Source organism: Oncorhynchus nerka, unplaced genomic scaffold, assembly GCF_034236695.1.
Source record: "Oncorhynchus nerka isolate Pitt River unplaced genomic scaffold, Oner_Uvic_2.0 unplaced_scaffold_2029, whole genome shotgun sequence".
Classification (NCBI taxonomy): Eukaryota; Metazoa; Chordata; class Actinopteri; order Salmoniformes; family Salmonidae; genus Oncorhynchus; species Oncorhynchus nerka.
The window spans coordinates 32,232-43,742 of record NW_027039296.1 but is presented as its reverse complement, the minus strand read 5'-3'; the positions used below and the strand labels follow the sequence as shown (position 1 = coordinate 43,742).

Below are 11,511 nucleotides of genomic sequence, written 5' to 3'. Positions count from 1 at the left end.
CTGAACGATAATTTATAGCCAATGCTGTCTGGCTATGTGTGTCTTTGCTATAAAGGATCTCAGTTGCAATGTGTAAAGGACTCTCAGAGAATGTATTTATAGACACTGAATTGATCTGAGAGTCACAGGGTTGTGATAGAGCTCATATAATTAAAGATGGACTTTATGATAACTCTGACTTGTGTGGTGGTTTGGTCTCATGATTTGGTAAATATAGGAAACTTCCACTACAGTGTCCAGTGTGTTCAGTCTGTGTTTGAAGAGGACACACACATTGGACACAAACACAGTCAGCATATAACTTTGTCCAAGTGGTGGTAAGAATGTTTGTCTTAACCAGCCTGATAAGTCAAACATGTCTGATATGAACATTGACATAAACCCTCTACATACTTGAGTTTCTCCAGTCTGCAGTGTGGATCCTCCAGTCCAGCAGAGAGCAGTCTGACTCCTGAGTCTCCTGGGTGATTGTAGCTCAGGTCCAGCTCTTTCAGGTGTGAGGGGTTTGACCTCAGAGCTGAGACCAGAGAAGCACAGCCTTCCTCTGTGACTAGACAGCCTGACAGCCTGCAAAGAGTCAAATCATATTAAAATCACACTGATATTCTTTGGAGGTGAAAATCGTGACAGTATATTTTTTCAACATATTCAGATATATCAGTGTCCTGAAACCTTCCATATCTATTCATAAATGAATTAATGTTTCATTATTATAAATGATCATAATATTACTTGTACGAAAAAATATAGAGTACACATTTTTGAGTAGACTGACCAGACCACTTTAAAAAGAAGTATCAGTCAAAAGACAGACAGTGAGGTATCAGATTTAGATTGTATTGAGTATACAGTCCACACCATATCTATTGAGACAGTGAGGTATCAGATTTAGATTGTATTGAGTATACAGTCCACACCATATCTATTTAGACAGTGAAGCTAACATTTTAAATGTGGCTCTATACTCCAACATTTTGGATTTCAGATCAAATGTTTCATATGAGGTGACAGTATATAATGTAACCTTTAATTTGAGGGTATTTTAATACATATCTGTTTCACCGTTTAGAAATGAAAGCACTTTATGTATCTAGTCCCCCATTTGAAGAAGTCATAAGTATTCTGACCAATTAACTTATAGTGTATTAAAGTAGTCAAAAGTTTAGTATTTGGTCTGACTACATCAGCCTGTGACTGGCATGATTGAGAAAGATCATGAATGAATCATGAATAATAATGAGTAAGAAACTTACAGAGGCAACAACAAAACATACTAACCTCTCACCATTACCAATAACAGAGGATACAACTAAACATGCTAACCTCTCACCATTACCAATAACAGAGGCTACAACAAAACATGCTAACCTCTCACCATTACCAATAACAGAGGCTACAACAAAACATGCTAACCTCTCACAGTTACCAATAACAGAGACTACAACAAAACATGCTAACCTCTCACAGTTACCAATAACAGAGGCTACAACAAAACATGCTAACCTCTCACCATTACCATTAACAGAGGCTACAACAAAACATACTAACCTCTCACCATAACCAATAACTGAGGCTACAACAAAACATGTTAACCTCTCACCATTACCAATAACAGAGGCTACAACATAACATGCTAACCTCTCACCATTACCAATAACAGAGACTACAACAAAACATGCTAACCTCTCACCATTACCAATAACAGAGGATACAACAAAACATACTAACCTCTCACCATTACCAATAACAGAGGCTACAACAAAACATGCTAACCTCTCACCATTATCCTCAAATGAAAGGTGACATTCTGTACTGTCTCCTACTATGAAACATTATATCTCAAATCCAAAATGCTGGAGCATAGCACCAAATGTAAAACTGTAAGCTCCACTGTTCAAACACATATGGTGTGGACTATGTGTGTCTGGTAAACACATGTGGATCTGGTGAACAGTTATCACTTGTTGACCAACTACAGGAATACTGACCTCAGAGTCTCCAGTTTACAGTGGGGATTCCCCAGTCCAGCAGAGAGCAGCTTCACTCCTGAATCCTTCAGGTCATTGTTACTCAGATCCAGCTCTCTCAGGTGTGAGGGGTTTGACTCCAGAGCTGAGACCAGAGAAGCACAGCCTTCCTCTGTGACTCCACAGCCTGACAGGCTGAAAAAGAGATCATCATGACTTCACAAACACACTGTTAATTTAATGAGTAGTGTAGCAGGACAATGGCAGATTAATTTGGCTTATTCTCCCAAACAACATATAGATTTAACTTCAGTCTCCAAGAATTGCATGGTCATAATGTTATACTAATGTGAACATCAATGCATTTATTCAATATGTCATTCAATATAATATTATATACATATTATAATACATATTTTTCTCTAAAATTAATATTTCTTCCTGATGATTAGTTCGTATATGTCATTTTATTTACTCACAGAACAGCTCTGGAGGCTTTGACCACTGGGAGCAGCCTCAGAAGACCTTCCTCTGATCTGGAGAATTTCTTCAGGTCAAACACATCCAGCTCCTTTTCTGAAGTCAGCAACACAAAGACCAGAGCTGACCACTGTGCAAGTGACAGTTTGGGTTTTGAGAGACTTCCTGAGCTCAGGAAGCTTTGGATCTCCTCCACTAGAGAATGGTCATTCAGTTCATTCAGACAGTGGAACAGATTGATGCTCCTCTCTGGAGAGGGATTCTCCCTGATCTTCTCCTTGATGTACTTGACTGTTTCTTCATGGGTCTGTGAGCTGATTCTTGTCTTTGTCAGTAGACCTCGTAAGTGCTTCTGATTGGACTCCAGTGAGAGGCCCAGAAGGAAGCGGAGGAAAAGGTCCAGGTTTCCCGTCTCACTTTGTAAGGCTTTATCCACAGCACTCTTGTAGACAGTAACTTCAGGATTGTCTTTTGTTTGCAGGTTGTCAAGTAGATTCTCTTTGTTGTTGATGAATGAGAGGAACACATATACAGCAGCCAGAAACTCCTGAATGCTCAGATGAACAAAGCAGTACACCTTGTCCTGGTACAGCACACATTCCTCTTTAAAGATCTGTGTGCACAATCCTGAGTACACTGAGGCTTCATTGACATCAATTCCAGCCTCTTTCAGGTCTTCTTCATAGAAAGTCAGATTGCCATTCACAAGCTGTTGAAAAGCCAGTTTTCCCAGTGACAGAATGCTCTCTTTATTCCAGTGTGGACCTGTCTCTTCTTCCCCAAGATACTTTTCATTCTTCTGTTTGGTATGAAACTCCACAAGGTGTGTGTACATCTCAGTCAGTGTCTTGGGCATCTCTTCTCTCTTATGTTTCAACATGTGTTCAAGGACTGTTGCAGAAATCCAACAGAAGACTGGAATGTGGCACATGATGTGGAGGCTCCTTGATGTCTTTATGTGTGAGATGATTCTGCTGGACAGGTCCTCATCACTGAATCTCTTCCTGAAGTACTCCTCCTTCTGTGGGTCATTGAACCCTCGTACCTCTGTCACCTGATCAACACACCATGAAGGGATCTTATTGGCTGCTGCAGGTCGGGTAGTGATCCAGAGGAGAGCAGAGGGAAGCAGATTTCCCCTGATGAGATTTGTCAGCAGAACATCCACTGAGGTTGACTCTGTGACGTCACAACAGATCTTGTTCTTCTGGAAGTCTAGGGGCAGTCGGCACTCATCCAGACCATCAAAGATTAACAGAACTTTGTACTTGTTGTAGTTGGAAATTATTGATTGTTTGGTTTCCATAGAGAAGTGATTGAGAAATTCAATCAAAGTGTGTTTGTCATCTTTCATCAAATTCAGCTCCCGAAAACGGAATGAAAATACAAATTGGACATCCTGGTTTGCTTTTCCTTCAGCCCAGTCCAGAATGAACTTCTGCACAGAGACTTTTTTTCCAATGCCAGCGACACCCTTTGTCAGCACAGTTCTGATACGTTTGTCTTGTCCAGTTAAGGGTTTGAAGATGTCGTTACATTTGATTGCAGTCTTTGGTCTTGCTTGTTTCCTGGTTGTGGTCTCAATCTGTCTCAGCTCATGTTCATTATTGACCTCTCCTGTTCCACCCTCTGTGATGTAGAGCTCTGTGTAGATCTTATTGAGAAGTGTTGGGTTTCCTTGTTTAGCGATCCCCTCAAATACACATTGAAACTTCTTCTTTAGATTAGATTTGAGTTCACGTTGGCAAATCACAGCAAGCTCATCTGAATCTAGAAATAACACAGAGGATATTAATATTACGTCTGTTTTAATGTCTACAGTATTGTAGGACTGTTATAAAGTTGTAAATTATAATAATTTCTTCTCGTAACTGACTGTCTAAATCTGTAAATGTTTTCATAATGCATTACAGACTGGTGTGACTGATTATATTATTATTGCTATTATTGATGGTATTATTAATGTTCTCTCTCTAAATGAATCACCACAACACATCCCTGCTGCTACTTGATGAGGTCACTAGGTTGTGACGACCCTCCCACTCTGTCTGCTGTATTCTCTCTGTTATTTCCTTATTAGGATGCTGGTGGGCGGAGTTGGGAGGGTCGTCAGCTACATGGGAAACACCTGGGCCCGGTGTCTCCCAGGATAAATACACCACTTCCCCATTCATGGAGGAGACTCTCTCCATGCAGACACCTTTATAGATGTGGTTGTTTTTCTTGGTGTTTTTTTTGGTTGTTTGCTTTGGAACCTTTCAACACCCTGCATTATCACATTCATGCAAGGCACTCACTTACACTACTGACTACTGATTACAGACACCATTGTAATTTATACTTAGTTACTTATTTAATAAATATATATTTTATTACGCCTTATCTCCACGTTGTCTCTTGTTACGGGCTTTGAGCCGGTTCGTGACAAGTGGGGGCTCATCCGGGACATTTGAACTATTGGTTTGGGAGACCGTGAAGGTACGTGTTTGGTTTGCATATTTTGTTTGAGTTTGATAGGCCCAGTATTGGTTGCCTTTTGTTGTTTGGTTTGTGTGCTGTGTTGGAGAGACTATAATAGTTAGTTTCCAGGCCCTGCCTAGCCTGAACTCTAGTTCTACTTTCTGTTGGGACGTCAGTCTGAGGTGAGTAATCTGCTGTGTACCTCGGTGGGAGATTTGGGTAGGGTAGTGGAACTTGATACCCGGAGCTATAGCCTTTTTCCCCTGATAGGTTTAGCGACGTGTTTCATTTTTTGGAATATGTTGGGCATGGTTAATGTTTGTTATTTTTGTGTGGTGTCTGTGGACTGAGCAGTTGTCTCGGGGGCACATCCGTGGCTTGGTGGAATTTGCCAGCATGCTGGGGATTTCTATTTCCTTGCCAGCGGGCTACAGTGCGTAAATTCCCGCAAATCTGCACGAAGACTAGGTTGAGTTATTGTAGGTTTTGGGGAAGCTCCGTATCTCATCTCTCTTCTGTGGTGCTCAGGTGATTGTCAATTCTCGGGTTGTGGTCTGGTGTGCTCAGCAGAAGGGAAGAGCGAGATTTTTTTTTGTGTGATTATGGCGTCTTATGTAGATAAGTTCATTCGCTCTCCATCAGAGGAATTGTTAGATTTAGGTACTAAAGAACAGCTGTTAAAGGTCGCGGAACACTACGAGGTTGAGATTAGTGATAAACGTCTAAAGAATTCTATTAGGTTGATATTGAAGGCCAATCTGATGGAGAGTGGTATTCTTGAAGTTACCACTGGGCCAGCCTCTGCTGAGGATTTGTCGTCTCCCCATAACGTTACAATGGCCATTCCATCGGTTAGTCCTAGTAGCCTTCTTTTTTGAACAGCAGAAAGAACTGCTTTTGTTACAGCTGGAGCATGATCGTGAGAAGCTAGAGCATGATCGTGTAAAATATGAAAAGGAATTGGCATTTAAACAAGATATGGAGCGTGCTAAAATCAAGTTGCAACAAGAACGTATAGAGTTGGTTAGGGTAGGAAAGATCTCAGGGGAGAGTTTGTTTTGGGAAGGTGACCCAGATTTACCTAGGGGTAGTTCCGCTTTTGGTCGTGCCCCAGAGACATTTGATATTGTTGGGAACTTACGGTTATTGCCTCGGTTTAATGAAAGGGACCCCGAGACATTCTTTTCGTTGTTTGAGCGGGTTGCTGACGCTAGGAGTTGGCCTGATTCTGACCGCACTTTAATGTTGCAGTGTGTGCTGACTGGTAAAGCGCAGGAAGCATATTCAGCTCTTAGTGTACACGACAGTGCCAGTTATGATAAAGTTAAAACGGCTGTGTTACAGATTTATGAATTGGTCCCTGAGGCTTACCGCCAACGATTTAGAACTTTAAAAAGGGATGATAACCAGACTCATGTTGAGTTTGCGCGACAGTTGTCTTTACAGTTTAATCGCTGGTGTTCCGCCTCTGCAGTTGTGACGTTCCAAGGGCTGTGTGATCTGATTATGTTAGAGCAATTTAAGGACACAATTCCTGATCGTATTGCCACGTATATTAATGAACAGAAAGTAAAGAATGTTGCTGAAGCTGCGGTTTTGGCGGACGAGTATGTGTTGACTCACAAAAGTGTCTTTGCAGAGCCCCGTATTCGGAAAGAGTGGGGGAGTTCGGATAGATTTGGGATTCGCTCACCGAGATACTTTGGTTCTCGGGCAGAGTTCTATTCAACTAGGGTTGAGCCTGACTCCCCTGGTAAAGCTGACTTTGGGCAGGAGTGTCACTACTGTCAAGGTTCAGGTCATTGGAAAAACGAATGTCCACTTCTCAGATCAAAGGGTGCTTACGCTAAATCTAAGCCTACTGCGTTAGCTGCACCTGTTCCACATCAGTTCATTCACGACTAATTTCCTCAGGCCCAGGAGAATGTGAAAGTCCATATTGATCCAGACTATTTACCTTTCATTACGGAAGGTTTTGTGTCTATGTTAGGAAGTAAAGACCTAGTGCCAGTGAAGATCCTGAGAGACACAGGTGCCTCTGAATCATTTGTGTTGGAGTCTGTGTTACCCTTTTCTGCTGAGACTGATTCGGGGAATAGTGTTCTAATTAGGGGAATAGGTTTGAACACTCTGTCAGTTCCATTGCATAAACTGATGTTGGATTGTGGGCTGGTGAAGGGTGAAGTTGTAGTGGGTGTGCGTCCTTCATTGCCTATTGAGGGTATCGATGTTATCCTTGGGAATAACTTGGCTGGTGAGCGTGTATGGCCTGTCGTGTTTCCATCTCTAGTGGTTTCCACTAAGCCGTTATTTGTTGGGATGCCTGATGAGAGTGTACAGAGTTTCCCAGAGGTGTTCTCTGCGTGTGCAGTGACACGTTCTATGAGCCGTGGCGAACTGGTCACTGCGCCGACTAATGATAATAATACAAAGTATGTCACTGTTTTCCCTGTTATCCCGTTATCTGTAACCCGCTCAGATCTAATCAATGCGCAACGGGATGACCCCACGTTGGAAGAGTTGCGTGATGAAATTGTGCCTATAGAACAGTTGGGAGATGTCGCCCATGGCTATTTTCTCCAAGAGGATGTCCTGATGAGAAAGTGGGTGTCTCATGATAGTGTTTTTCTGGGGGAGGCAATTAGTCAGGTTGTTGTACCAGTTAAGCTTCGTGAGTTGGTGTTGGAAACTTCTCACAGCGACGTTGCTGGACATATGGGGGTGAGGAAAACCTACAATCGCATATTAAGACATTTCTTTTGGCCTAGATTAAAGAGGGACGTTTCTGATTTTATCAAAACTTGTCACACCTGTCAATTAACTGGTAAGCCTAATCAAGCTATTAAACCAGTACCATTGTTTCCTATTCCTGTACTCAGCCAACCTTTTGAGTATCTGATTATTGACTGTGTGGGTCCTCTGCCTCGTTCTAAAAAGGGTAGCAGTTACCTGTTCACTGTGATGTGTCAGACCACTAGGTTTCCTGCTGCCTATCCTCTCCGATCTATCACGACTAAATCGGTGTTAAAAGCTTTGACTCAGTTTCTCTCATTGTTTGGAATCCCTAAGGTCATTCAGAGTGATCAAGGATCTAATTTTACCTCTAATCTGTTTGGTCAGGTTCTTCAACAGCTCCATATTAAACACAATTTGTCTAGCGCCTATCACGCGCAAAGTCAAGGAGCACTGGAACGTTTCCATCAAACACTTAAGTCTTTGTTGAGAGCTTATTGTACTGAGATGGATAAGGATTGGGAGGAGGGGTTGCCTTGGTTACTGTTAGCCGCTAGGGAAGTTTCACAGGAGAGCACAGGGTTCAGTCCAAATGACCTTGTGTTTGGACATAGGGTGCGTGGACTTTTATCTGTTCTCCAGGATGACTGGAAGTCTCCCGAGCCTCCTCAGTCCCTGTTATCGTATGTGTGTGATTTCCGGCGACGGCTGTATGCCGCTGGTGAAATGGCTAAAGAGAAGTTATCATCTTCACAGGAGAGGATGAAGGGCATATTTGATCACCGAACTGAACCTCGTCACTTTAGTCCAGGTGACCAGGTTCTTGCTCTGCTGCCAATTGTTGGTTCTCCTTTTCAAGCCAAGTTTCAAGGTCCATATACAGTGGTGCGCCAGTACACTGAGCAAAATTATCTAGTTGCCACTCCAGAACGGAGGAAAGCACACCAGCTGTGCCATGTAAATTTGTTAAAACCCTATTATGCACGTTCCTCTGAGACTGAACAGTGGGATTCTACAGAGGACGGTAAAACCTGTTCTTTTGGCTGATACCGTTGTTTCCTTGGATTCTTGTCGTGCTAGATCTGTGCATGAGGAGGAAGATGTTCCTGGTCCTGACGATTGTATATTGCGGGGTAGATTGAAAAATTCAGAAACACTGGATATTTTAGACAGTCTTCTCACTCACCTACCTGTTGATGGGCGGAAAGAGATGGTTGGTCTGATTCAGAGATTTCCAGGTTTGTTTTCTGATACACCTACACGTACAAACTTAATAGAACATGATATTGACATTGGAGGTGCTGACCCCATTCGTCAGCGCTTCTATAGAGTTTCTTCAGAGAAACTACGTTGTCTGGATGCTGAGGTCAAGTACATGCTGGAGAGTAAGATAGCAGAGCCTTCTTTCTCCAGTTGGGCTTCTCCCTGTATCTTGGTCAGTAAACCGGATGGAACAAACCGTTTTTGTACGGACTACCGTAAGGTAAATCAAATCAAATCAAATCAAATTTATTTATATAGCCCTTCGTACATCAGCTGATATCTCAAAGTGCTGTACAGAAACCCAGCCTAAAACCCCAAACAGCAAACAATGCAGGTGTAAAAGCACGTAAACAGTGTCACAAAGCCAGATTCATTTCCTCTTCCTCGGATGGAGGACTGTGTTGATCAAGTCGGTGCAGCTAAGTTTGTGAGCAAATTTGACCTGTTAAAAGGCTATTGGCAGGTGCCACTGACGAGTAGGGCACGTGAAATCTATGAATCGTTGGAAGTGACTATGAATCATTATGAGTTGTAAAAATTAAGAAGGACCCTGATGTTCTTTTCGTTGGAGCTTGTAGCTGTTGGTCTTTTGTGCCATGTTCCTGAATGTTTACGAGACTGACCATTGTTTCGGGTTGTCATGTTCTATCTTTCCTGTCTGTTCCCTCCTGGTCTTGTGTTCTTCTTTCCTCTTAAAATATTGCTTCCTATGCACAAAGGTTGCTGAGGTCTGGGGAGGAGGTTGGTTGGTGCAGGTGGTGTGAACACATAACCCCTCGTCAATTTGGGACGCAGAGGCCTGTGTCAATTTGGGACGCAGAGGCCTGTGTCAATTTGGGACGCAGAGGCCTGTGTCAATTTGGGACGCAGAGGCCTGTGTCAATTTGGGACGCAGAGGCCTGTGTCAATTTGGGACGCGGGAGGCCGGTATGTTGTTCCGGGGTCCTTGTTGGTCCCCGGTTTTATGGGGGGGAATGTGACGACCCTCCCACTCTTGTCTGCCGTATTCTGTCTTTGTTCTTGTTTCCTTATTAGGATGCCGGTGGGCGGAGTTGGGAGGGTCGTCAGCTACATGGGAAACACCTGGGCCAGGTGTCTCCCAGGATAAATAGACCTCTTCCACATTCATGGAGGAGACTCTCTCCATGCAGACACCCTTTGTAGATTGTGTTGTGGTTCTTGGTGGCCGTTTGTTTGTTTGCTTTGGCACCTTTCATCACCCTGCATTATCACATTCATGCATGCAAAACACTCACTTACACTACTGATTACTGATTACACACACCATTGTATATTATACTTAGTTGCTTTAGGTAATAAATACATATTTTGCTACTCCTTATCTCCACGTTGTCTCCCTTTGTTACGGGCTTTGAGCCGGTTCGTGACAACTGGAAATACATTGATACGTCATTCAGTAACATTTATAGAGCCTTATAACTGGAAATACATTGATACGTCATTCAGTAACATTTATAGAGCCTTATAACTGGAAATACATTGATATGTCATTCAGTAACATTTATAGAGCCTTATAACTGGAAATACATTGATATGTCATTCAGTAACATTTATAGAACCTTATAACTGAAAGCATTTTTTTTCTTCACTATTGTGACTGATGGGATTAAATAGGTTAATTTTAGGTCTTCTGAGATCTCTTTTGTTCGAGGCATGGTTCACATCAGGCAATGCTTCTTGTGAACAGTAAACTCTGACTGTGTGAGTGTTTTTTTATAGGGCAGCTCTAACCATCATCTCTAATCTCGTCTCATTGATTGGACTCCAGGTCAGTTGACTCCTGACTCCAATTAGCTTTTGGAGAAGTCATTAGCCTGGGGCTTCACATACTTTTTACAATCTACACTGTGGATGTTTAAATGATGTATTCAATATAGACAAGAAAAATACAATAATTTGTGTGTTATTAGTTGAAGCAGACTGTGTTTGTCTATTGTTGTGTCTATGAAGATCAGATCACATTTTATGACCAATTTATGTACATCAACACATACATTTTATAGTTTTATCATTTAATCATTTTCGGGAGCAGTTTCATTTTGTTTTTGACATTGTGTTTTCAAGTTAACACGTAACATTCAGCATTACACTGTTCATTCTACTCCTCACTGTCTATATAGAGTTAACATGTAACATTCAGCATTACACTGTTCATTCTGCTCCTCGCTGTCTATATAGAGTTAACACGTAACATTCAGCATTACACTGTTCATTCTGCTCCTCACTGTCTATATAGAGTTAACATTCAGCATTACACTGTTCATTCTGCTCCTCACTGTCTATGTAGAGTTAACACGTAACATTCAGCATTACACTGTTCATTCTGCTCCTCACTGTCTATATAGAGTTAACACGTAACATTCAGCCTTACACTGTTCATTCTGCTCCTCACTGTCTATATAGAGTTAACACGTAACATTCAGCATTACACTGTTCATTCTGCTCCTCACTGCAAGACTGAGGACATCAAGCATCTAGTGTCTCGTGTTGACGTGTGTTTCTGTGTTTAAATGTTTATATTTATACTGGACAGAGAAGGAACACTGGGGGCTTTTACAGAATACTAATACACGCACACACACACACA

General features: G+C 42.1%; 1 protein-coding gene across 1 annotated transcript; it reads right to left on the bottom strand.

Moving 5' to 3' along the window:
• Window positions 1-324: 324 nt before the first annotated feature.
• On the bottom strand, window positions 325-10,661 carry LOC135567451 (ribonuclease inhibitor-like). The gene is made up of 4 exons (XM_065014842.1): window positions 10,656-10,661; window positions 2,447-2,994; window positions 1,989-2,162; window positions 325-567 (listed from the first exon to the last, which is right to left on the bottom strand). Exons 1-4 carry the CDS (start codon window positions 10,659-10,661, stop codon window positions 333-335), a joined length of 963 nt encoding a protein of 320 aa, XP_064870914.1. The 3' UTR covers window positions 325-332.
• Between the last annotated feature and the right edge of the window lie 850 nt (window positions 10,662-11,511).

What these genes read in the sequence shown, in the direction of transcription:
- LOC135567451 (XM_065014842.1), bottom strand. An exon ending in AAAGCCTCCAGAGCTGTTCT is followed by an intron (nt 2,163 to 2,446) that starts GTGAGTAAATAA and finishes TCTCTTTTTCAG; the next exon opens with CCTGTCAGGCTGTGGAGTCA. An exon ending in TGTAAACTGGAGACTCTGAG is followed by an intron (nt 568 to 1,988) that starts GTCAGTATTCCT and finishes GACTCTTTGCAG; the next exon opens with GCTGTCAGGCTGTCTAGTCA.